Source organism: Pyrgilauda ruficollis, unplaced genomic scaffold (assembly GCF_017590135.1).
Source record: "Pyrgilauda ruficollis isolate IOZ18807 unplaced genomic scaffold, ASM1759013v1 scaffold38, whole genome shotgun sequence".
Taxonomy (NCBI): Eukaryota; Metazoa; Chordata; class Aves; order Passeriformes; family Passeridae; genus Pyrgilauda; species Pyrgilauda ruficollis.
The window spans coordinates 8,062,051-8,090,035 of record NW_024525267.1 but is presented as its reverse complement, the minus strand read 5'-3'; the positions used below and the strand labels follow the sequence as shown (position 1 = coordinate 8,090,035).

The 27,985-nt window shown below is 41.0% G+C and overlaps 1 protein-coding gene across 1 annotated transcript; it reads right to left on the bottom strand.

Moving 5' to 3' along the window:
* Positions 1-107: 107 nt before the first annotated feature.
* Positions 108-27,985, bottom strand: ESR2 (estrogen receptor 2). Its single transcript, XM_041476301.1, has 8 exons — positions 27,513-27,985; positions 23,123-23,298; positions 20,352-20,468; positions 12,106-12,405; positions 7,356-7,494; positions 4,658-4,791; positions 2,268-2,442; positions 108-297 (listed from the first exon to the last, which is right to left on the bottom strand). The coding sequence occupies exons 1-8, from the start codon at positions 27,944-27,946 to the stop codon at positions 108-110; spliced, it is 1,665 nt and encodes a 554-aa protein (XP_041332235.1). The 5' UTR covers positions 27,947-27,985.

Sequence of the window (27,985 nt, the reverse complement as noted above, 5' to 3'; positions counted from 1 at the left end):
AGAAGGGATGAGAACTCACGCGTGGTCACACTTCTGCAGCCCCATCACAGCAGCTCTGTTTTCCCCCATAGCTCTGAAAAAGCCTCACATTTCCAGGTCTTGCACAATTACTGGGATGCCCCATTCCTCAGGCTGTCTCCAGGCTCCATTTGCTCCAGTGGGCCAAACTCAGGGTGTGTGGCCAGGGACTTCCTCTGCCCTCGGAGGGTGTGAGCATTCAGCATCTCCAGCAGCAAGTCATACACTGGCACCACGTTTTTACACTTCATGCTCAGGAGATGCTCCATTCCCTTGTTACTGTGCAGGAGAACAGAAAATAACTCAGCTGTCTGGTTCCAACAATGCAGAGAAGAAAAACACACTCGTGGTTTCAAGAGAGTCCCTTTTATTATTTGGATTTAAGAGGATTTAGCTGTTGTGGTCCCTGAGATCACTTACCACTACCAACAGTAACAACATCTCAATACTTTAAGGCTGAATATTCTACTGTTTAGAGAAGCAGGTTTTGTTTTACACCATACAAACCCTTTCAGTAAATAATTCAGATGTATAAACCCTATTGAAAATAAAGGAAAACCTCTTGGATGCTGTAAAGGCCCCATACTGAAGCTTTATGCAAAAGGAGGATTTACTACATGCAGTTTACTAAAGACCACCTACCTCTCCTACCTGAGTAGGAAAACCTAATTACCCAGCTAATTTCAAGCACTTTGTTTACTCTCTGCATGTCCAGTGAGAGGACCTTGCAGAGGCTGCAGACTTTAAAATAATCTTTCTGTTATGCAGTAACATACAATGACACCTTGCTAGCTTGAACACTCACTGCTGTATCATGGTTTGGATTAAAAATGGCTATTGCCATTGCAGCCACACATATTTATACTCCAGATGCACTCAGGGGTTTGGGGTTGAAATCTAAGGGTGCTTGCTCAACACCAAATCTATCCCAGTGGAACCAGCAGCAGACAGCCAACAGGCAGCTGAGCTGGGGAGTTGGGCTGGGAGGGGGGCAATGCTCTCAGATAAACGAGGTTCTGCTGCAATTCAAGAGTTATGAATATTTTAATGGGCAAGAAGAAATTGCATCCCTTCTCCCACACCCAGCTCTCAATTATTTCCAGAACAAAGTCTAATTGACTGACCAGCACCAAGCAACCTGAAGGAGACAGGACACAACAAGCAGCCTCCAGACTTTGGCTGAGGAAGACACAGCATAAAGGTTCCTGGCTTAATGAGAAAATATAAAACTTTCACAGAGATTTGTGATGTTTGTTCACAGAATGTCAGAACAGCTTCTGCAAAGCCGTGATGTGGAGTCACATCACAGAGCACAACCCAGGTGATGGCAGAGATCAGAGCCATGAGATAGGTTCAGCTCTGGCTGGTGCTGGAGCTTTTGCACGGCCAGCTCTCAAACTCACCCCAGCCCACAAACTGACTGTCAAAAGCTGCATTTCAGCACCATCAGATCCCTGCTGCTGCCCTTTGCTCTCCCAGGAAGTTTATTGCAAAGGTGGCCATCCCCTTTTCAGTGTCCCTACAGATACGCCCAGCTCTGCTTTGTGTGCTCCAATCTGGTGCCAGGACATCTTCCCTGGACACAGAGTCCAAAGTCAAGCCATGAGACAGCTTAGTCAACAGCTGGCCTCTGGGTAATCATTTAAAATTACAAACAGATTGAAAATCAAAACCTCGCTTTGTAGGATCCTCATTTCAGTCTGCTGTACCACAAGCAGAGATGGACCTCTCCAGGAGGTCCAGGAACTGGAGCCACTTCCCATGGAAAAAACAGGAGCTTGACATTGAATCATTCGGTAAAAACTCTATGGCTCCATGTAAAAGACAACAAATTAGGTGTGGGAAAAACATGGGCCCCAAAATCCACTGTGTTCTACCAAAGCCCACACTGCAGATCAGTTTTGTGAGATTCTCGTTTTGAATGGAAGAGTTTTGATGGCTGGATGAAAGGCCATCTAAAAGGCTCAATTTTCGTTATTGCTAAACATTTCAGGCAGGCACATAATGAATAATTTAATGTAATAAAGACAGCACAGCGTTTTAACATCATCACGTCCTTGAGTGCCAGCCAGCACTAGAGTTTACTGCCTGTTTTCTTGTGCTGGGAAGGAAAGCCTCACAGTGACAGAGGTGCAGAGCAGCACCAGGATTCCCTCAGGAGTGCTCTGGAGTTCCAGCTACCTCTTTTTTTGCTGTAATAAACAAAGAGTAACATAACACAAGTGCTGCACACACTCTGCAAACTGTACCTGGCGTGTCTGACGTGGGAGAGGAGCATCAGCAAATTGGCCAGGCGAGTGGTCTGCTGCTGTGAGGGGATCCCACTCTTGGCAATAACCCACACCAAAGCCTCTGTGACCACGTTGAGCAGGTGGTGCAGCTTCCTGTTGCTTTCAGGTTCCTCTGCTGACAAGGGGAACATGCCTAACCAGAGAAGAGGAAGAAATATTTGCTACTAGTGAGGAAGAAAAAAAGGTGTGACTGTAGATTTTTTTAATACGTAATATTTCAACAAAATTAGAGAAGATACATGCCCTGATATCCCCCTCAAGACTGTACAAATGATGCTCCACAGGGCACATCAAGCTTGAATTTGATGGCCCCATCATTTGCAAAGTGAGTTCTTCCAAATCCTCCCAAGACTTGTTGCACATAGAGCCTCCAGTCAGGTTGTGATGTGCTCTCCATTCTCCAAGACTTTTTTCCCCTGTACCTTGTTCTTTGAATTATTATGAACGATGATATTATGCTTGTTCTAATCCCTTCTTGTTGAAAAAACCCTTTTTCCTGAGTATATAACAGGGAGGAAGGAGAACATGTCAGGGACACTGCTCAAAGTGACCCAGCTGGTCATGGTCTCCCTACAGATCACTAAGGGTGTCATTCATAATACAGCAAATGTCTGCAGTGAGAAACCTCGAAATTCAGGAAAAACAAACAAAAAAAAAAAAAAAAAAAAAAAGAAAAAAAGGAGAAAAAAACCTAAAACAATTGAAACAAAACAACAACAACCCCACAAAAATAAAATTGGAAGGAAGGAAGGAAGGAAGGAAGGATAAGAGGTTTGGGGGTATGGACAAGGAAATAAATAAATCATCACTAAGAAGGTCTGGAAACACACAATAACATTACTGATAAAGCATAAGAGACCTGGGACAAGGGAAAGAAAAAAATCCCAACCATCCCTTCAGAGACACCTATGGAAGGACAGAGCTCCAACACACCTTGAAAATTAGGGGCAAATTATTAATTTTGTCAAGAAAGGAGAGCAGAAGAAGAGAATGGACAGATCTTTTGAGACATGAACTTTGAAGAAAATATGGCTGATGAATGTGGAGTTTGGTTGGGGATTTTTGGCTATTTTTTTTTTTTTTGTTGTTGTGGATATTTTAGAAAAATACAAGAAAAGAACAGCTTTTGTTGTCTGTTGAAATAGTGGTATCCACAGAACCATAGAATCATTTAGGCTGGAAAAACCTTTAAGATCACCAAGTCCAACCTTTGATCCAGCACTACCAAGGCCATCACTAAATAACATCCCCAAGTGCCACATTCCAGAAGCTTTTAAATCCCTCCAGGAGTGGTGACTCCACTCTTGCCTGGGCAACTTGTTCCAATGCCTGACCACCCCTTTGGTGAAGAAATTGTTCCTGATATCCAACCTAAGCCATTCCTGGTGCAGCTTTAAGCCATTTCCTATCATCATCATCATCATCATGGCTTTCCAGCCACTGTTCCCCCACCCTGTCTCACTGCAGGAGGTTTTTGTGGCCAAAGTGCAGGACCCAGCACCTGGTCCTGTTGAACCTCATGCTGTTGGTCCTGACCCATCAGTCCAGCCTGCCCAGATCCCTCTGCAGAGCCTTCCTACCCTCCAGCAGATCAAGACTCCAACTCAGCTTAGGCAGAAAAGTGGGATTGCAGCTGGACTGCTCCCCTTCAGTCCTGGACTAAGAATTATGCAGCAGCTTCTTGCTGAAAGCACTACATGTAAATAGCTTAGCTGCTATTTTGCTGTAGGATTTTTTTTGGTCAATATTGACTATGAATTTCTGGGGAAAAAATAGTTTTTACTGCAGGCTACCCTGAACTAGTAAAAACACACCTAGTGTGAGAGGCTGCAAAGCAAAGCTCCTGTCCTGAAACTCATCCTGCAGAACTGTTGAGTACTTTAAATCATTTCTAACCAACTCATTACCATTAAATAGGAACATTTAAGCCGCATTAATAATCACTCAGTTGAGTAACTTGTATTACTAGAATTAAGAACAGATTTGTAGGACTGTATAGCAACTTAACACATGACTGGGATCCACAGAGATAGGAGCAAAATTTCCCATCCAAAAGGACAGATCCACAGCCTGAACCATGAGCCCCACCTTATGAGAAGCTATCAGAACTTGGGGTCTTCCACGCAGCTCTTAGAACAGGGCATAGCCCCTAAATACAGCAAATTATGCAGCTGAGAAGTTTCCTGAGCAAAAATCTTTACAATCTATCAGAGACAAGTCCTTTCCTATTATTCTCTTCCAACAGTTTTTTATCATTTGACATTTTGGGTTTTTTGAGGCTGATTTCCCAGCCAGCCTCGAAATGAGAGGTGCAGTTTGGTGAGTATCAGAGGCAAGCACATACTCACTGGAATTGAGGAGGATCATTGCCTTGACACACAGATACTCCTTGTGCTGCAGTTTCAGCTCTCGGAACCTCGAGGTCATGGCCAGGAGCATATCAAAGATCTCCAAAATTCCCTCTACACATTTCCCCTCATCCCTATGGAAACACATGCAACATGTTACCAAAAAAAAACAGAATTAAGGAACTGACTCAGACAGATAAAAGTCAAAGCATGAAGGAGGCAGCAGGAGGCCTACCTTATCGCATCTTTGGGAGAACTTAAAAGGCACGATCATGAATTGAAAATTACACTGGTGTGAAAGGTCAGCATTTATGAGAAACTGATTTTCTCATTAAACTGCAAGTAGGATTGGCCATAAGTGTGACCATATTTCTGCATCCTCTCAGCCTGTATAATTCTGGATAATCAGTTTGAAATCCTGTAGTGCAGGGCACAGCACCACCTTGAATAATTTTCCAGATTTTTTTCATAAGGAGTTACCCACAACAAATAATGTTTGTACCTAATGGAGGCCTCAGAACTTGCTAAAAAAGAAAGACTTCCTAAAATAAGTTGCTTGGAATAACAAGATATTTTTAAAGAATAAAACAACTCTTGTCCCTATCTCCTGGCACTTTTTTCTGGGCAGGTATTGAAAGCTATTTGGGGTTTTGGTGGTTTTGTGGCTTGGATACTTTTATATTTGCAAGTGTTTACAGAATGTAACTTTCCCCATCTTGGATATGAGAAGTGGTCCTATTTTCAGGTCTGAAAAACACCCCAAACAAGTCATTCCTATTCGTTTAAAGTTCAGCAGTGGCAAATCTCAAACTACTGAAGGTGCTGTTCCCGGTTTTTTTGTTAGTTTTGTTTTATGTGTACTGGACTAAAAAACTGATTAAGCTCTATAACAACAGTATTAAAAGGGAGGCTTCTTACCCTCTTTGTAACAGGAGATTTTTTTTCTCTATAACATTTTTAAAACAAGACAGATTTAAGCACAGCAGCGCAGGAGAATAAAAGAAATTTACTGGATCCCAAGAGAAAGGTGCTGAGCCTTCAGGCTGGAGGCAGGAATATGCAGGTAACACCACCCAGGGCAGCAGGTTCTGCTTGAAAAAAGTATTTTTTATTGCCCAATTTCCCATGTTTCTCAATTAAGCTTTAGAGAAGGACAGGGAGCTGCCAGATTCAAAACAAGGACAGAGATTCCAGAGAAATATTGTCTGCAAAGATTATGTATTAAATGTATCTGAAGGCTCCAGGGAGAACTCAGAGCCCCTTCCAGTGCCTGAAAGGGCTCCAAGAGAGCTGGAGAGGGGCTTTGGACAGGGGCCTGGAGGGACAGGACAAGAGGGAATGGCTTCAAATGGAAAGAGAGTAGGTTCAGATTTGAGATTAAGAAGAAATTCTTGACTGTGAGGGTGCTGAGGCCCTGGCACAGGTTGCCCAGAGAAGTTGTGGATGCTCCATCCCTGGAAACGTTCAAGACCAGGCTGGATGGGGCTCAGAGCAAGCTGGTGTAGTGGAAGGTGTCCCTGCCCATGGCAGGGTGGTGGAATTAGATTATTAAGGTCCCTTCCAACCCAAACCCTTCTGGGATTCTAAGTTCAACTAAGATAGAAACAGTCAAGTGACAGACCAGGTTCATACAACGATGTCCTGAATAAAATTACAGCATGCCCAGATACTTGTAAGCTCCCACTCTGCCATGTCTTGAGGAAATGAAGAAATGCATCAAATATTCTTATTCTATTCAGCACATATTAACTCTTGAGCAATTAAATGTATCACACATTTTCATCAATTTCTGGTCAATGTGCTGAACAGTGTGGCATGTCCTTGCATTGAATTTTATATGAGCAAATAATATTTATTTCCTCTGTTTTAGAAATTATTTTTTTTCTTATTAACCAATTTTGCCTATCTATATCTACAATGATAATTATTGATTGCAAGTTACAGAACTGGTGCAAAGCTGAATTTTCCCAGGTTGAAAAGAGTAAAAGATGTTTTAAAACTACCTAAGAGAGTAGATTGCTTCCCTAACTTTTTACCAATGTGAAGCTCAGGTCAAATCCTTCTAAGGTTCTGTAAAAATCATCCTTTCTAATCCATATTCTTCCTTCCTGGTACATGATGCTATGGAGAAATAATCTTTAAACTTGAAAACATCCTGCTGCACCTTGAAAAAATATTCTTTGTATCCAACAGCAAGCTAAGGGTCTTTAAATCCTTCTTGGCTAGTGCTCCAATGTTCACTATTACAGCTAACTATAAAGTCTGCTGTAGTGGCAGGAAGAAAATAGGCAGAAAACTTATATAAAATAATTAAAATATTGCCTGACACTATATCTTCTTTTTAATGAGGGACGTAGGGACAAATGGACAATGTAGTGCCTTGTGTTGCTGTATCAACAGTTTCAGCATCCAGAGACCTGGAACAAAGGGAACAAAACCACCAAAAGATGGGGAAAATGCAGAGAAATTTCACACTCAGTGCTACAGGAGTTCAGGGATTTACAAGTTCAACAATAAAGCTTAAAGCTTAGCATTCCTTAACCCCTGTAAGGATGTGGAACCTTAGGACATGATTGTTACAAGGACAAGTAAATAATATTGTTACATTAAGTATTAATAACATCTGCTATGTTTAATCCTCTTCCCCACCTTCAACCATACTAATAATGAAGTGTTCTCAAGAAATTATTCCTCTTACCTGTCTAACACAAGGTCTGGTGCAAAAATCAGTTTCCCAGGATGGTCGATGGATCTCCACATCAAACCAATCATTAGAACTTCCATCCAGCAGCTCTCCAAGAGCCTCACTTGGTCATAGAGGCTGAGATCAATGAAACCTAAAGTGGTGCAAATAGCATAAAATAAATCAAATAGTTAAATGCTCTGTTTTAATAAAGAAAAATGAGTATATGAGAAACAAAAAAAAAAAAAAAACCCAAAAAAAAAACCACAGAAAGAACTATGGGTTGTGAAGATATGGGAGCACTGACATCCAGAGTGGCAGGCTGACACTTCAAATAGGAACCAAAATATTTGCAATTATCATCACCTACAAAATATTTGGAATAAAGCAGAGTAGTGTTTTAGTGCAATTAGTCCCATACAGCTGGAGAAACTCAAATGACTGCAGAGTGACCTGTTTTATCTTCTCATCCTATAAAAGGAGAGATGTTAGAAGAAATATTGTGAGCATGAGGCCCTGGCACAGATTGCCCAGAAAAGCTGTGGATGGGGCATCCCATCCCTGGGAGTGTTCAGGGCCAGGCTGGACGGGGCTCTGAGCAATATGGTCTAGGGGAAGGTGCCCCCATGGCAGGGGGTTGGAAGAAGGTGATTTTTAAGATCTCTTCCAACCCAACTCATTTCATTATTCTATGTTTCATTTCTCCCCAGAACTTTTAGCAAGGCCCCAGATAACACTGTAGCACAGCCAGAAGGCAGAGACAGTCACAGCCCATCTTTTCTCTTCCCCTGGGAGAGAGAAAAAAAAAAAAGACTGGGGAAAAAATAAGGCCTAGAAGTCAAAAGAAAAAATGGGAGAAATAAAATTCCTACACTCCAAACCAAAAGATCAGAAGTGTAAATTACCAAAACATGGGTGGGAAAACAGACTGTTCAGTCAAGGAGGAAAAGACAGATAGGATGAAGAGCTGCTCTGTGATCAAAAACAAGATCAGCCCCCAGTTTTCAAAGCTGAGCCTCTTCAGCTCGGGCCTTGGCGAAGGTGCTCCATTTTCAGATGAGCTGGCATCTCTGACACTGCTTGGTGACAAATCCAGGCACAGCCTGGCCAAGACAGACTGGTTTCCTGAAGTTCTTCCTGGTTGTCTGAGGTCTTAAAACACACACAGGATGTTTGGGCTGCCAAAGAATCTCTCTGTCAGTAATTTATACAAATGCTTCATGAATTTTAATCTTATTACACGACTCAGCTGGAAGACAGTGACAGCCAGGGGCTGACAGAACTGGGCAAAGCTCACTTTTATCGTTGCTGAACGTGCTGCTTTCCAACGCTGGTGCAGCCTTGCCTCTGGTTTTGTAAGAAGGGAAAACAGCAGCTAGGAGTGGTTCCTTCCCTCCTGGGTTCCACTGTCACAGAATTTACTACAGAACACACAGCCAACAAGAGATTATCTGCCACACACACTCATCAGCTAAAACTGCTTTTAGGAGAATATTCACAGAAGTGTGAAATAGCACGAAAACTGACGGTGCCAGTTTCCTGGGAAACAACAGTCCAAAGACATTTCAGAGTATATTTAAATAAATATTTACACTGCCATGTACTGATTTCTCTAGCATAAACAAGGAATTATCAGGTTTAAAAACTCTCTCAGTTGAGTGATGTCAGACCAAGTTCCAGGGCTCAATCTACAGGTTCTTGAAATCCAGATTTATCACGGATGTCATCTGCTAAATTTGCATTATCAGTGGCAGCAGTAGGAGCTATGGCCATTGAGCACAGCTGTTAGAAGGACTCTAATTCTCTTTTCCCTAACAATCTCATGCTCCAAAGGTGCAGGACACCAAAAAGCCACCACAGCTTTCACTGCAGCCTCAGGAGCCCCATTTAATTTCTTCCAGACTACATTAAACTAATAATTTTTCTCTGGTTGTATTACATGTCCTTGAGATTGTGGGCCCTATTTCTTATAATTTAATTATAAATTGCTAAGACAGAGAAGAAAACTTATGCTGGATGTGTAAAAACTAGGAAAAGACACGCTGCTCTGGTCAGCAACACACTGGGCTGCATAATGAATCCAAATTTCGATATTGTGACAACATCTTATTGATTTGCAATACAGGTTCAGCAATGAACCATGTAAACTCTTTTAGACTAGGTCAGCAAAGCAAAAGGCAATTATAGAAGCTGTGTTCTGCTGAATTAAAATACTTGGAATTCAGAAGGAAAAAAATCCAGATGTCAGCTTCTATTTGACTGAGCAACAAAAAAATATACTCCATTAGGCTGAAAGTCCAGAACAAAAATACAGCTACAGAGTAAAATTCATAACAAAAGACTGTCATTAAATATTAAACATGAAAAGAACCACAAAATATAAACACGCTTTTTTCTTATTTAGGCAAAAAAGTTACTGTTAATACAACACAGAAATTCTGTGTTAATACAACACAGAAATTTTTTTTCACCTCCAGAGTGTCAAAATAATATGCAATAATAACTTAGAGATGAAAATGGGCTTCTAACCTGGGTACATAAAAGCAAATATTCAGCTTTTCAGGAAGTAAAATTACTGCTCATTGGGCCATTAGTCAAGACCTCTCTACTTTTTTCCCAAGACATTATCTCCAGGAACCAGGCAGGGATGGGCATGATTACCTTAAGGCAAGAGTTTTTGAAAAATAAAATTCCATGTCCTGAGCTTTAGTCATCACAGCTTTTTAATGAAAAACAAAAAATCAATCCACATTGAAATTAGTAGTCCAACTGCCGTGTGATAGAGCAGTGTCACTTATAATTGGATATTAAACACCCCATCTATTTTTGGCATTGCTCTAAAATGCTGTTTATTTCTGTTCTCTGTAATAGGAGTGATCAGAAAAAACAAACAGAGACAACAAAGTGTGAGCATTCCCAAGAACTGTTTTGAAGAGGTTTGATTACTTCAATGGGTTTTCTTCATACAGTTCTCTTACTGCCAAGAAAAAGTTTTTATTTCTGACATATGTTGAAAATAAACTAAAAGTGACCTGTGCCAAAATTGAGGTTGGTTTGGAAACTGATCTTCTAAAAAATAAAAAGAATTAATCTTTAATGGCTGAAGGTTTGGGTTTGTGGGTTTGTTTAAAAAAAAAAAAAAAGTCTCAGAATTAAAAAATAGAAATTAATAATAATCAGAAAATGGAAAAGGTTGGGGGTTTTGAATTGGTTAAAATAAGGTAATTTTCTAAGACTGGTTTTCCTTCACAATTCACTTCCTACCAGATAAACATAACTAAGTGGAGTCCTCTGAAATGACACCTCTTAATCACATTTTTATGACTAGAGAAGAAATTATAACAATAGATACCATTTAACCTCTTATGCTTGGCTACTTCATAGTCATTATCAGAGTTCCTTAAGCCACAAAAATAAGTCTAAAGGATTTGGGCTCTCAGTTTTTAAACATCCCACATTAACAGCAAAACTATCATCACTCTGCAGACGTCCAGCGTGGTTTGAGATTCTCTGGGGCGCAAGCATCTCCTCCCCAGCAGCTCAGCAGCTGGCCTGGAATCTGCACACCCCAAAACCATCAGACCTGGACCCTCCAACACAGTGTCTGGAAATGTGCTCAGCAGCTGGAGCTGGAAGCACATCAGCCACTCCACTTAGACCTGAAAGAGGATGCGCTTCCCTGATGGCTAAATTCCTAATTTAGGGATTAAATAAGATATTCCCCTCCGAGTTTGCTTCCTGCACTGTGCACACACTGTGTTTCTGTCATGTTTTCCATGAGTGTTCTCCAGCAGCAGCAGCTCTTTACAGTGCACACCATGACAAGGGCAGGGCACACACTCTGAATCCTTCAGCACAAAATCCAGGAGAGGATCCAGGGAGTGCTGGCCCCCAGCAGTGCGCTCTATCTGGAGCTCAGGATCAAGCCCCATACTACTATGAGTCCACCAGTTATTCTGTGCTTTCAGCTCACTTTTAGTTTTTATTCTGGCTGTTTTAGTCGTGGGTACTTCATGTAGAAGGAACTGCAAATGCTCACCATTTCTGGTTTGTGAGAAGTTAAATGGTTCACTGCCATGATGCCATGGAGACATCTGGGACATTCCAGGCACTGACACAGGTAGTGTACTGCAGTGCATGTCCTGGGTGTTGCCAACAACCAAAAGACCCCTTACTGATTTTTGTTTTCAAGGAGTGCACATGATAAATCTGAAATCAATACTGAGCTCCACTGATGCTTTTCTGTAACAGCTCTGTGAAATGAATCAATTGCAGACACCCAGGATTTGGACACCCTTCAGTTCTCACCAACTACTAGAAACCTTCTATCAGGACTCAAGGAAAGAATCTGTTGTTAAATGAACCTTCTAAATCAGCTTAATCAGGTGTTTACAGCTGAGGTTGAAATACATACAACACCACCTCTTGCACTAGAGAGTTCTTCCCACAGAATTTTCCTCCTTTGTGTAAACCCAAACTTTTAGGGAGAAGGAGGAAAACCTTTTAATATTGGATGTTGTAATATTGAACATTAACAAAATGAACAAGTATTTGAGTAAGAACAGGCAGCAAGTTATGGGTTATACTGTGTCTAAACCAAAAAAACATACAGGTTAATTACTGAGAGCAATAAACTCTCCATTACCTAGCAGGATAGAAAGCTTGACTTCTGTACCATGCACTTCCATGTGCCCAAAGAAGGAAGGACACATTGCCAGGTAAAACCATTGACCGAAACAAACAGAAACAAGCCTGAATTCCTCACCAGGAATCTTCTTGGCCCAGCCGATCATGTGCACCAGCTCTTTGTCCGCCAGCTTGGTCAGGGACATCATCATGGAGGCCTCGGTGAAGGGTTTGCTGGGCCGGCTGACCAGCACGTGGGGCGGCTCTGCCTCCAGCAGGGTCAGCACGAACTGCTCGGGGCTGACGGCGCTCAGCAGGATCTCCTTCACCCGCGTGGCCGCCTCGCTGTACCTCTTGGCTCTGCCCAGGCAATGCGCGCGCTCCTCGGCGCCGCGGTGGCTCCGCAGGATTCGGTACCCGCAGCGCTCTCTCCTCGAGCCTGCCACGAGAGCCACGTGGTTGAATTAAAGAGTTTTTCCCCCCATGGAGTTGTCCTCCCTTGTGTAAACCCAGATGTTTGTGGAGAAGGAGGAAAACCCTTTAATATTGGATGCTGTAATATTGAACGTTAAGTTTCTAGGGCATTCAGCGCGGACTTAACTTTGTCCCCACTGACTTCAGCTGAGGGGTTTTGTTTATTCTGCTAAACAAAAATAAAGTTAAAAAACGCTTGGTTTTGAACCTCAGTTAATTTGGTTTAAAAGTCCAGTGGAAAACTCCCATTGACATCAAAAGATACAAATCAGATCTTTAAAGGCAAATAAAGATAGCTGATTTTAAATTTTGCTTTATATGTAATCTGGAGGAATAAAAAACTTGAAAGTCTGGGCCATGTTGCAGATTAAATGTCTCAGGCACAAGCACAGCTGGGCCTCAGAGTTAGCTCTGTTCAGCCAGGGATTCACAAGATTCAACCCATTTTCTCCCCATGCCCCAGAAGGCCAGCAGGAGATTCTCCAAAGGGAATTCAGATATCTACAACTAAGAGCAAACACCCTGTGTGAAGCTCTGTCTGCAGAAGGCTATTTCTGTTGCAAAGAACAATCCTTTGCATTCCCAGATTTCATTAATTGTTCATTCTGACAAATCTAGACATTGTCCAATTCTTGGTCAGTGTTATTGGTAGCATCACTGTTACCTGTTTTTGCACAGTTTCTAAGGAACGAGTCTAAAAGCTTTTCCAAAACCATAATATTCATAAAATACTCAGCTATAGTTCTACTTCAGCTAGCAAAGAAGTCCAAACATAAGCCAAATTAAAAATAAGGGCAGTGGGGCCACAAAAAATTAATTTCAGATGCCGTTGACAAGGCTTTGTCTTGCTAAATAAGATGCTGGGTGAATGCAGCCTCTCAGGCTCATGTGGCAGGGGAGCTCAGCTGGAGGTGGCCTTCCAGGTCATTGTCCTGTCACATCTTCAGCAGCTGTCAAACAGCATTTGGGTCAGTCTGTGGGAGAGGTGAATGCAAAGGCCACTCAGGAACAACCTGGCTGAATAAGGACCAACTGAGTCTTCTAGGACTTTTAGGATGTGGATCTTTCAGTTGTCCATGGCTCTCACTCTCTCACTTCAGTAAACTACGTTGGAGGCAGAAAAAATTTAAATAAGTTCTTAGTATTGGAGAGCACACTTTCCCTGGAAATCCAAGGGATTGCAGAAGCCCAACAGGCAAAGCTGGTTTGATGAACAGACCTCAGGCACAGAGCTATCCAAGTGGGACAGGCCATTTGGAACTGGAAGTATTTTTCAGCTGCAAGTCCAGCTTCAGGCCTGCACCATTTGGGGAAAGGACGGTTTTGCAACTTTGAAAGGGATGTGGGTATGATGAAATGGGCTGAGTGCAGACAGGATATTTGCACAAATAATGGATTGAAGGAAATAAATAATTTGTAGAACCAAATGTTTAGCCAAATGACAACTAGCTAGAAGTTGCCAGAGCAGATGAATAGCAACTAAGGGAAGATAACATACCAGCAGAGATAGACAGAGCACAGGACATTATCTTATGTAGATTCATGGAATGAGACTTGATGAAAATACCCTAAAAAAGGTTCCCTGCAGAACTACAGAAGTAACAAAGCAATTTCTTCCACCATCAGTCTGGGCAAATCCTTTCTGAAGAGAGTCAAAGGCCACAAAGGCATAGACTATTTTCTACAAAGACACCTGGATAATGTAGTGAACTCTCCACTAAGCCTCATTTCTTGATAATGCACAAAGGCCAAGAAGAAAATCTTGAAGTGGTTTGTAAGCTTCCAAAAAATACTAGAATTTTTTGGAAGTGGGCTGCAGACTGTTCTGAAATCATGTAATGCACAAAGTATGTATTTTCCATCAGGGAAGACAAAAAGTAAAGGCTGAGAGGGAACTAGGCAACTGGAATGAGAGTACAGCTGCAGGCAGATGAGGAGATGCCCAGGTGCCAGGGTGCTCTGCCTACAGAGCTCAGGGCTCTGATCTCCACAGCATGGGAGAGACCATAACCACAAAGAAAGAAAGCACATTGTTTTCACTATTTAGAAACCTGAAGCACATTTCCCAGGGGCACCTTGAAATAAAGAACAAGAAAAAGAGCAAAGGGAATAAAAGCCATGGGCAGAATAGAGTAAAAAATTTCTTGGGCTATCCAAAAATACCAAATGCTCTGTTACATGTGTTATCAGAGTTATCCTTTCCAATTCACTGTTGCAAAGATCTTTAAAAAATATTTTGTAGCCTATAAATGTAAATTTGAGCTTATATAAATATGCATAAAATATAAACACACAGATAATTGAGATGATACTTTAACGAATATCAAATCAAATTTAAAAGCAATTTAAAAAGAACTTCAGCATTCTGTTCCAATTGACAAAATCTTGAACAATTTCCATCTGCACAGCTGCACTCAGTGCCCCATCTAAAGATAATTCAATCAGATTATGATTTTGAAAGTATTAAAGGTCTCAGCTTGTGGAGGGTTCTTACTTGGAACAAGGAAACCCCTTTAAATTACTTTAGGTTATTTAACTGAATCAAGTTTCTTATATAACCAACTCATTTTATATAAAATATGCTCAATTTAAAACATGTACCAAATTTCTATAATAACATTACCAGTGCAGAAAGGCAGACTAGGAGTACTAAATTTCTGCACAAAAAACTTGCTACTAAAGAAAATATAACTGATGACAGAAACAAGGTGGGGAAAAAACCCAACCAAAGCAGATTTTGAGTTATTTGTAGTATTTTTTATTCACCATATATTGCTAAAGCAGAAGTAGGCTGAGTGACCAAGCAGTGTGCATAAAAGATACTTTAAAAATATATAATTTATTAATTTATTACTTATTATCATTTATTATTAATTTATTATTTATTATTATTTATTTCTATTTGTTTCTATTTTTTTCTGCTTGCATTTTAAGTAAAAGAAAGCTACATTTAAACTTTCTAGTCAGCTGACACAGCAGAAAACACCAGTTTTCCAATTAAAAAACCAGCTTTCAACACCATAAAGGAGATTCTTTTCTTTCTATTCAAATCTAAAGTTTAGGCAGGACCAAGAAATTTTGCCTATATATATATATTAGCATGCAACGAGCATATATAACTGTTTATAAAACTATATGTTATAAATAACTATCCACCAGCCTAATGTTTTCTAAAGTAGATACTTAAGAGATGTGGATCACTGTGTGTAAAGGCAGAGAAATAAAATACAGCTTCCCAGATTAGGGTCTATCTTTGACTTTACTACAAACTCCCTAACTGTTCTTAAAATCTAATATTCATTTCTATAAAGGTAATTGAAGCAATTGCAGAAGTGCAAAATTATCAAATCCCTCATTCTTCCTACCACACTCTCCTTATTTAGAGCTATTTTGTGCAAGAAAATTGCTGTATTCAGCTGAGAATGCTGGACCAAGGGCAAGACCTTGAGCTACAGCACCACAGACCATGAGTAAATGACCTCAAGATATAAGAAGTAAGGCACATTGTAAAAAGGTCATTAAAATGAGCCTGTTATTCACTCAGCCACAGCAGGTATTACTGGCAGTGAAACACACTATTTTTCAAGCTTTGCAAATTCTCTGAAAATCACAAATGCTGTCTGATATGGTAGGCAGTTACATGGCATGTTCCCCTTCACACTGATTTTGGTCCCTGGCAATGGCTCATACAACTAACCAGTTCTGTAGCAACTGCAGATTCTACCACTGAATATTTTATAATCAGTTTTTGAAAAACTGAGAGTGTAAACCTGCTCCAGTACACACTGGTAAATCATGATCACTCCAGTCACCTTTCAAAGCAAATGCAAATGTTCTGGCGAGTACATACTCCAGAGCAGACTCTCAAATTGAATTCTCAAGAGTAGAGCCCCTGACAAAGGAGCTGCTGTCTGCCTGTGTGCACACGAGAACGTGAGCTGAAATTATAGTGATTGCTATAAAACCTGAAATTCAATTAATACATCTGATGTCCAGAGAATGTCTTGAAACATTTTGTCCCCACTTATTTTCTGTGTGAGAAGTACTTTACAGTATTTCAACTGCACACAGCAGCCACATACAGGAGAAAGGGCCAAATCCTGAACCAGCCCACAAAAAAATCTGTTTTCCTTTCTGCAAACTTGTCAAATGATTCAAGAGCAGCATCTCTCCATCCATCACTTGAGTGTGGCCTCTCAGCCTCCTCACTCATGGAAAGGAGCTTTACCTTTGGAGCAATTTCAACATGTTGAGAACAGGCACATGGGGAAAAAGATATGGGAGCAGTGCAGAGGAGGGAAATAAAAGTCAGGGAAACTGAAAACTCCTTCTGAAAGAAGGTCTACTTGAGCCTCAGGAAGCAAACCAAAAGCAAAGCAGGGCATATCTGCTCCAAGAGTGAAAAGTGATCAAGCAACTCCCCTCTCCTTCACTGCCTTTGACAAACAGTCCGAGTCCATTTCAGCTCCCCAGGTAAACACCAGAAGGTTCCAAGGGAAGATCAGTTTTATCCTTGTCTGTTTTATTCAAGTTTTCTGGGCAGTGTTTACTGCAGTTTTTCCTGTTTTCTTTGTTCCTAAAGACAGTGGATATTTTTGTTAATTATTTTTCTACCACTGTTAGGAGAATTACTGCCAAACTTTAGCAGCAGCTTCCTTGTTTGGAACAGCAGGGAGCATAGATTTCCTGCAGAGGAATTGGCAGATGCAATGTCTGTGATCTGTGTGCTTTTGGCAATGATGGTATATTTCATAAGAAAATCCAGTATCACCTTAATACAAGGCACCCCCAAGCTGGCCTCCACCAAAGCACCTGTGCCTTGTTGGGCTGAGTTCTTAACGTTTCTGAAGGTGATGACATCCAACAGAATTTCAGACCAAGAAGCTGTAGAGCAACACTTTTCTGCCATCTCCTACTGTATGGAAGATGGCCTGTACTTCTTAATCAGATTTAGGCACAAAACCTTGTTTTAAACAAGTTCCTAAGTGTGTGTTTTCTCTCCAGTTGTCTATTGACAATACGCAAAGCAAGGATTTAAAGGTATGAGGGGAATGGTGCCGAGATTTTATGAAGAGCTCTCAAACTACAAAGTGGCAATTGAACTTCTTTTATCACTTCTGCTGGACACAAGTCTCCACTGAGCAAAAATGCACTCACAAACCATTCCATCCCATCCAGGGTTTCAGCAGACGTGAACCAATCCTTTCACTAAATGACCTCAGAAAGGAGTAGAGATGCAGAAAAGCCTTCATTAAAAACAAAGTGTTCTCTTTTATGGTTTTCTACAATAAAAAGTTTTTATTAAAGCACGATTCTTGTGAGAAAATGTCTTAGAGATAATCGCTCTGGTCTGCAGGAAATGGCATTTACATTTCATGCAAGAAATACTGTCTTAAAATCTGTCTGGTTTAAATGTCTGTCACCATGTGTCCATACACCAGCATTACTCACAGGTGCCACTTAACTCATCAGGTGACTCAGAGTTCTGAGTAATTTTTATGTTCTTTTTTCTGAAAAAAAATTGTTCAGATTCTCAAATTAAATTCTCAAGAGTTTCAGGCTTTAGTGCTACTATTTAAAAAATTAATTATTTAAAAATACCGGGGTTTTTTTCAATTATAGTTTCAATCTGTCTTTTTTTTGTTTGTTTGTTTGGCATAGTCATCAATGTCCTGCAGACAATCATTATTGTAGAAAAACATGTTTATGAATATGTGACAAGATTCAAGGGAACACAGGCTAAGACATGAGTGCATACTATAATTTTTACTTGTAATACCACAGTGCCTATGAGGTCTAATCACACACCAGGACTTTCTGGGCAGCTAGAATAAAAGGATTAATTTAAGGCAAGCATTGTGGAGGTCTATCTTATAATATCATTATGGAATCAATTTTTACCAAACTTTTCCAACTCCACAACTGGGGCTTTATAGAAACCCCCACTGGAAAAACTTTGAGAAAAATTCTGAGTCATAAAAATGACCAAAAGACCATGGCAGCATTCAGAAAGATTTTTGAAAGGAATCTTATTTGCAGGTGGAAGGTTTTCCTTGGTGGAGGTAAGACCAAACACCAATAAAGTTGAGGTGAACCATCACTGCAGGAAAAGACAGAACTTCACATAGAAAGAAGCATCTGACTTGAGCAGGAGAAACTAAATGTACTTGAGGAGTACAAAAATAATACAAGGAACAGTTGAAATTTCAGTTCTGCTCTGGGAGTTGTCAGCTAGAAATGAACAGGGTGACTGCAGTCGTAACAGATCATGGAGTGATTATGAACTGCCAGCATGATGTTACCTTGAAAAAGGCAAATAGGATCCTGGGGTGTGAGCAGAGGAAAGCTCCTGCAGCACCAGAATGTATCAGTGCTACTGCAGTGAGGAGAGTCACCGGAATGCTGTCCATGATTCTGGGCATCCAAGTGCAAATTGGATTATCTCTGCCTGGAGCAGGTGGAGGGACAATCTGATGATTTCAGATTCATCTACTTTCCTATTTTGCAAGAGGAGAAGTTTTCTTGGTTTATTTAGCCAACAAAACAGAGGTTGTGAGGGGATATGATGCAGTCCTTAAAATTAGGCCATTAACAAGAAAGAGAAGAGGAGCATCTATGCTAAAAGATAATGTTGTTGCAAGAAATAATGGACATTAATTGTTCAGCAATAAGTGCAGGTTGAAATTCTAAACAATGTTCCTAATGAAAGAAGTCATATTTTGCAAACAGTCTGCAGAGCAAAGCTGTGGGAGGATGAAAATGGTATCTAGTTTTGAAACAGAAATAGCTATCTACAATAAATGGGATAAGCCAAGATGCATGCCTGCAAAACATGGAGAGCCAAGCACAGGGACCTTCTCCTGTCCACTCCAGTGTTCTTATGGGTTATTTTCCCAGCCTGTTTCTATTACATACATTGGGGAATCTATAAGAAGAAACAAACCTTGACTGTAAACATACATTAGACTGAAACATGTCTCAAATTATTTTCTTCTTAAAAATAACCTTGAAAATATAATCTATAAATGATCAACTGCATTGAAGTCACATTGCTGTAAGTACAAGACAAGGATAAAATAAAAGGCTGGATAATTCTGAGTGGTGCAGTGACAAACAGTGGTTTTTCTCTATTTCTTTGGCTGGAAGAGCTGTGGGGCATCATCTGAAGACAGCTTGCTCAAAAAAAGGAATTGCCTTCCCAATGCCTTCCCCTCACTGCCCCACCAAAGCCCCCACAAAAGCCTGGCAACCAGAGAGCTGTTTCCTCCCAGGATGGGTGGCCAAGCTGCTGAGGAATATTGTAGATGCTAAGCCTTTGTAGGGTTAAAAAGAGGGACAATGGAAAATCTGTCATTCTACTCATGTCCCCAGTCAGTAGTCTTTGGAAGCAAAGTCTTTGCTGAGAGCTGACAGCAGGAGCTCCTCTTAGCTGCTTCCCTCATTCCTACACTCCTCTTGAGGCATCCACTCTTGCCACCATCAGAGGTGGAATGCTGAGTCAATTAACTACTGCTTGGATGTGACACCGCTGCCCCTGCAGTGCATCCAAGCAGGAGAGCCCAGCACAGGCTCCTTTACCTCACATGAGCAGAGGGTGGCTCTGGAAGGTTCTGGAAGCAGCAGCTCTTGATTTCCAATTCTGCATGGTATGGAAGTAAATTGCCTCCCCAAAGCACTGCAGAGGTTATTTGGTTTTCACTCTTAACCTACACCTTGCCCCTTCCCACAGGTCTGAAAATGACAATTCTTTTTCAGCCTTAACAATCAGCTAATTCCCTCCTATAAAACCTTGCTTTAGTTGTTGTACCTTCCTAGGATTCCACTGGAAACAAGATACAGAATTGGCTGAAGGGTAGAAAAAGCCAAAACCAGCAAAAACCCCAGCTAAGAACACAGCCATGCCAAACTCACCACATTTCATCATCCCCACTTCGTAGCACTTCCGCAGCCGGCACGCCTGGCAGCTCTTGCGCCGGTTTTTGTCTATTGTGCACTGGTTGGTGGCTGGGCAGATGTAGTCATTGTGTCCTGCAGCAGGGCAAGAAGGGAAAATTTAACATTTCCAACCATCTTGGTCATTTGCCAAATCAGGGATGTTCTCACCTTTAAACAACTCAGCTTTTTCATGTGCATATACCTAAGCGCCATTAATTTAACTGATAAAAAAATGAATATTTGTCCTCGATTTTAAACATCAGCCCATGGCCTCAAAATTAACTAGACAGCATTACTCAGCTTTATAGTGGTAAGATAACCAAGCACCTTCTAAAACCAACTAATTTTTTGAAAATGGAACATACACTCTTGTAGAAATTTGCTCCCAACCTCCAATTTCTTACAGTACATTGGGAGCCCATAGCTGGCAGATACCAGATTTTCTTTTAAAAAAAAAAAAAAAAAAGCCAAGATAAAAGCAGACTGGTATGAAATAATACATCCTGTGACTACAAAGAAAAGCACAAGGAGACAAGGAGAGGGTGTAAGTTTTAGATATTCTGGACAAGTGTTTATCTTGCTTTCATCAGTTTTCACTTCAGCCTCTTTTGTTCTCTTGTTCTTTCCTGTATCACCTCGTTCCCACCCAAACCCCTTTACTTACTGTATTTCATTAATCAATAATCTGGTCCAAAGGTTTATTACTGTAAACTGGACTTGGGTACACTCCTGGTGTAAATACAGTTGAATCATCTCCTGCCAAATAGTGGAACTACCTCTTACACCAATTACCAAAGGATGCAAAAAATATTCGTTCATTTACTTTTCTTAATATCATTTCTCCCAGGCTGCTTTTTAAATTGGTTTGGTTTTTTTTTTTGTTCCCCAACCAAGAAATAATATCAGACAAGAATACAGCTACTAGAGTGGGAGTTTTTTTTGTTTGGTTTTTTTTTTTTTCTTGGTGAAAATCCAAGAGTTCATGTCCCCAAGAGTAATTATTTAACTGAACTATTGTGACTATTGCCATGCAAAATTAGAATTATTTTAGCCTTGAATTTTTGAACTGACAATTTTAAAAAGAAGATATCATGTTACAGTTTGTCCCATTTCTTACTGGCAGATATGACTGAAAAACAAATTACTGTTTATCGCTCTTCACACAACATGGAGGGAGAGGAAGAGGAAGCTCTCTGTTGCACACAGGAATATTAAATGATTTAAAACTCTCACGGCCTTGGGATAATTTAACTTGCAGGCAGATGTTCAGCGACGTGGGACAGACTACACTACAAACTCAGACAAGCCAAGGAGACCACACACAGTTGCTCAGTCATACTTCCAATTTTAATTTCATTAATAAGGCTGACATTTTGCTCTACGGCAGGCGCAGAAGTCTTTTACTTTAATACACAATATCCTGCAGAACAACCACTGCAACTGAGTGCTTGATAAGTGTTTTATGCCAAGAACTGGCTTTATGTGCCTTTTTTTATTATTTCATTTGCATTACAAACACCATTACCTGGCAGGGTACACTGAGGTGCACAAAAGACCACAGTGGGTAACGTGCTGGTGGCTCAAGTACCTGTGAGCAACGCAGAGCAGGCAAAGCATTGACTTGACAGAGAACACCTTGAGATCAAATTCAGTCTCCATTTGTGACAAACTGGACACAAAGGTCTCTTCAATTATTTTAGAAATCCACAGTACTTGCACCAGCTTGTAGAAATTGCTATTCACCTGTGCAGGATCTGCACAATGTATTGAAAAGGCAAAACAAGTTCTGAATTAAATTTGATTCTCCTAGTGGCACCATCTCTGCCATACTGAGCAAAAAGAAAATATCTGAAGATTGCTAAAGGCTCTGCAGGCACAAGAGGAAGAGGAACAGCAAAGATCAAACAGCCACAGGATTTTCTGCATTGGTATCCACGTGTAGCAGCCAATGTCAATAGAAATTCTTTTCCACCAAAAGACTCAACAAGAGGCCAAAGATCAGGATAACTAGGCCAAGGTTAAAGAAACTAAGTGCCCCAAAGCTGCAGTACAGTGCCTGTGTGACTTCCACTGGCTGTGACAGCAAATGTGGAGCCCCACATTTAATTCACACTGCAGCCACACAGCAAACTTGAACTAAATATCAAATATTTAAAAATTTAAACATGGAAGTGGAAGTCTTAGATAGAGAGACCTAGCAGGGTAAGAGATACTTCAGTGCAGGCTCTGAAGGATGGAGGGCTGAGCATTAATGATAATCAGGTTAGTACCTGATATATGACACACATTTTTCCATCCTCCATAGTAGATATTATCCACTATGACTCAACAGCTCCAGGCAATAGACTCTTGTCAAGAAGAGCTCCCAGCAAGCAAAGTCTCCAGATAATTGCCTACTCTTACTGCGCCCATGACAACTAATTCTCAATTACTACAACTCAGCTGGGCCACAGATTCCCATCAGATTCACAGGTCTGCAGTGCCATCCCAGCCAGGCCTGTGCTGCAGGGCCTCACTGTGCTATCCATTCCACCTCTTCTCTAAAGAAATCAATTGTTCACTCTGTAATATTTCCAGATCTTGATAACATCAGAGCCAAGAGATAAAAGCCAAATCATGTGTTGCTCTATTTTCAGCATAGAGCACCAGACACCAGGATTTCAGACCAGCTCATCACTAGGTCAACTGCTGCAGCCCCTGGTCACATGAAACAATTTAAACAAATTATCAAAAACTGTTTGTCCTACCTTGAATGCTTCTTTTGAAAAATGCTTTGCAGCCTTCACAGGACCAGACCCCATAGTGGTATCCTGAAGCATAATCACTGCAGACTGCACAGAAGTGGGCATCCTTTTTTGAGCCAGGATTATTTGCAATTGGGCTTGTACAATCATTGCCATTAGTTTTTCTTTTTAATGTTTCTCTGATAGAAGAGAAAAACATCTGTTATAAAATAGGAAAAATTTAAACTGCACTGCAAAGAGTTTCATTATTTTTTTTCATTGTCTTCTATTCTCGCTATAGAGTCTTCATGTTCCTGAACACAGGATAGTGTGAAGCACTGCTAAGCCTTTTCTGACAAGATAAAGCATTTAAAGCTTGTAGTCTGATCCCAGTGATGACACACTCAAAGGATTTAGGCATAAAACTGGACTGCTGCTGAATTAATCACATGAACCCTGGGAAAAATCATATGGAATGCTGATGGGTCTTGAAGAATTTCTGGAAATATACAAGTCCAGGAATTTGTGAACCAAGTGGATTTTGCCTCTTAGGAGTTTCACATGGAAAAGGAGAATTCAGACAGCTCAGACTGACATTATAAATACTGCAATGAACAGAGCTGCAGTTTGCTTTGTCCGGTTAGCAAGGCAAAATTACAACATACATCCATTCCCAAGTGCTTCATCCTTTACATGAGGCTTAACTCATTCAATGACATTCTGGAGACAACTGAGGTGTGAATCTCAACCTACAAGATCAGCTCATGAGGTCAGGCAAAGTTTTCTGTTCAAGGTGACAGCCCACATTGATCACCCTAATGCTAAACAAAAAGTCTGAATACAAGAAGAATGAAGAAATACAATTAATAAAGTATTTTCATATGTTAAAAAAATTATTGCTTTATATAAATTAGTAAGATATGGACATCCCTGAAGTGTTGCAAATAACTCCAACATACAGGAACTATTCTTCATGAAGGGATTAAAATTAAAACAGGTAAAACCATGGAAAAACAGCCCATTCCTGACACCAAGATCCTGTAAACAAACAAAAGAGGAAAGGAGCTTAGATTATCAGCAACACTGGGCTTAGGTACAGGAAGTACATCCATTGTATCCTTTATAACTAGACCTCATTTTCTTGGTGGGTTTTGCACATTGTGCTTTCAGGGGAAGTACATCCATTGTATCCTTTATAACTAGACCTCATTTTCTTGGGTTTTGCACATTGTGCTTTCAGAGTCAATACAATTTCTAGACAGAGAGAAAATAGTGTCATGTGCAAACTCTGAGCAGCTCAGAGTCTGAGAAAAGGAATGGTGTACAGTCAACTTGCAGGTATAAACTTAAGCATAGAGGCAGAACTTCAGAACTCTAGAATTTTCCTCATCTAACCTTCCAGAAGGATTAGGGAGGAGAAGAAAAATCAGCTGGGATAAGACAGCAGGTAGCATGGTTTATGACTTCTACAGAACAAGGGCGGGTTTAAACAGAATAATGGAAACATGCTGAAAGTGCTGTCAAACAGGCTTTAACTAATATATTAAAAGTAGATTTTGTGCTGGTTTCATGACAGGAGGTAAGGACAAACACACCCACATGCCAACGGAAAATCATCAAGTTCATAATTTTTTGAGGAGAACGTGCTCTAATTTCCTGGTAAAATATTTGGAAAGGAGGAAAAGGTGATTCTTGGAGCAAATTTCAAACCAGAAAAATTAAGATATTTATTGTACAATTAAGTTACTGAGAGATGTTTTTAAAATGTTAATTCATTCAGATATAGCAGGGCAGAGGAGTGTTTAAGCATTTAACGAGCTGGGTCTTTGATTACACACACACCTCCTTAATGGGTTGGGGAATCATTGAGTTATTTCCCTCTCTGCCATCCTGGGAATACCAATGAGGGGAAACTCTCCCCAAGAGTAAAGGGGCTGTTATCACACATGCCTAAAATGCTGCTAATGCAATGAGGGAAGAGCATTCCTATTCCTTCCTATTCCCCTGTATTTGGAAGCAAAAGTGATTTGGTGTTTCACATTAGTAAAAGAGATATATTTTTAAGCTTTACTTGGGAAACATTATCCAATTGTGAGGGTCAGAAGAGGCTCAAAATTAGCTGGAGAGCCTCTCTGTGACTGCTTGATATGCTGTAGAGACCAATGTTTATTGCCCTTGATAAAACACTGAGGTTAGGGATGAAAATAAAGAAAAAACACACACCACAATATCTGGGTGAGGATTGTCAGTTTTTACCTCCCAGTCATGACAAGTGTATTTAAAAAGCACTTTTTCTTTTTTCTTTCCTTGCTTAAAAGTTTAACAACAGCCACCCTGCACACAAGCAAGCTGCAATGCTTCCTCAGACTCCTGGCAAACAGCTTGCACACAGCAGAACCATCTGGAACAAATTCCTGCTGCGTGCCAAGCAGCACCAGAGCTGCTCGTCTGCGACAGCTGCAGCCTCACACCAGGAGGCTCAAACCCCATCGGTTTGTCTGTGAGGGCTACAGAGCCTGCAAATAGTCAGGGCCTCCAGGTAAACATCCCATACCCTGAGACTCTGCTGCTCCAGCAGCGTTTCCACACGCAGGGCAATCCAGAGAGAGCAGCCCCACGTGTGAGTAGAGACCACGTCCCAGTTGCTGTGGGACTGGGGCACCCCAGGATGCTCAGCAGAGGAATGAGCTGCCAGGTCCTGAAGGTGAGGTGGAAGTGGTTGGATGGATGCCCACCATGCTCCTGCAGCAAAGGATGCAGGAAAACTGGGGATGTACCCTGGTGGCCACAGAGGGACCACATGGTGAAAGATTTATTGCTTTACACCTTCTAGTACTCCTCTCTATTTTATGATGGTGGGTTCTATATAGAAATACTACCTTTCTAAAAAAGAATTAAGACTTCACTTAAAGTAATAAATCACTGATTTTCTCCTGGTCATCATTCTACTCTGAGCAACCTGGTCTAGGGGAAGGTGCCCCTGTCCCTGGCAGAGGGGTTGGAACTAGATGGTTTTTAAGACACCTTTCAGTTCAAACCATTCTGTGAAGAAGAGGTTATACTCCAGGATTTTTTGATTCTCTTTAAGTTAGGTCATCATCAGCTGCATAAGCAATAGTCCTTATATATCCATACAAATAGCTGATGACTTATTTATTTAAACTCCAATGGTAGAGGTTCAGCTTCCCTTCAATCTGTCGTAGAGAGGACACTGGAGAGCATCAGACAGGGTGCTCTTGCTCCTGGGTTATTCCAGCTGCTGTCCCAACATCTGGACAGCTTCAAACACTAACCTTCCCAGGGCTGTCAAAGTTTTGGAACCTTAACCAAAGTGGAAAGAGTTTGGATGTGACCCCTGTTCACATCAAAGCTGCTTGGGGAATTCTTCTGTAAGTGCTACCCCAAGAGTCTTTTCCAATCCACACACCTACACTGAGAGCATATTTGCACTCCATAAAGCCCACCCATTGCAGAAGGAGTGTGGGAAGTCTCAAAAATAGCACAAATCCTTTATTAACCATTGACTAAAACTGTTACCAGGACACACTATTTTTCATACCCCAAATGACTGCTGAAGTTAAATAAGGAGGCCTGTGAATAAACACACAGCTGCTGAAGCAGGAACAGCACCTGCAGACCCTGAGCTTTTATCCATCCAACAAGTGTTGTGCCCAAGAATGGAGCAGTTTCATCAGCTGATGATCCAGACCCTGATTAAGGTTTGCAATATGAGTAAATGTGCAGCACAATAATGTGGTTCTGCAAACAGTTTCTTGTCAGCTGAAAGTTTAGCCTGTGACTCTGCTCTTCACAACAACTTTACCAAGTCAGTTGGGAACAGCAGCAAGAAACAAAGCCAGGCAACCCCCTTTTAACATCACACATGCTGCTGTGTGACTGCTTATACTAAAGACAAAAAGCAAAGAAAAACAATTCCCTTGTATTTCAAGTTAACAAAAAGCCTTCACATCTATTAGAAGCAGTAAAAAAAAAATAATCTGGGTAAAAATTAATTTAAACAATATTGTATGAAAAGGCAAAAAGAATTAAGTCCTTTCAATGAAAGAGGTAATCTGCCAGAGCAAAATTAACTTTGTTACACAAAATAGTATCTAGCAGTCTTAAACTTTTGTTTATGCAATGTAAACTGTTCCCACACTGAAGGTATTTGTAATGCTCTGTGTTGGTGTATAGTACTCTAAGGAGGCATTGGGAAAAAACATTATTTCAGAAGATAAATTAAAAACAAACAACACACACACACACCCCCTCACTGATTTGGTGTCTAGTGGAGGTTTTGGGTTTTTTTGCATAGTTTTGTTTTTCAGAGGGACCAACGCTTTAATTCAAATGTAAAAAGAAAGGACCTGTAGATAATACCCAGCCAAGCTCTAGAGCAAGCGGCGGCACTGACCTGCTCGCGGGCAGCACTGGCTCCATCGGGCGCGCCTCGCACCACAGGCTCTTGGGCTGCTCTGCATACAGCAGGGAGGGCTGGCAGTGCAGAGTCACAGGGGACAGATGGCCAGGAGCAGACCACAGCGCACTGGGGCTCGAGGTTTGCCGCGCAGTCACGCCCTCCGGGTCCCCAAAATTGCTGGCGATGTTGTAATTGACCATAGCAGGGCTGCAGAATGCCATTGTGGAGTATTCGTGTCTGTTTTCCACGAAAGAGGAGGGAATGTAGACTGGACTGTGTTCTGCTGCCAGCGTGGACTGATTGCAGCTGTAAGGAACTGGAGAGATGACACCAGCAGGTGAATTTTTAATTTCTGTTTTATTGCATCCAATATCCTGAAGTGGCAGCAACTGAGAAAAGTCCTTGTGAGAAGATGTGCACAGGGACATGTTGAAGCAAGATTGAAGAGGGCTGTTTAAATATTCATC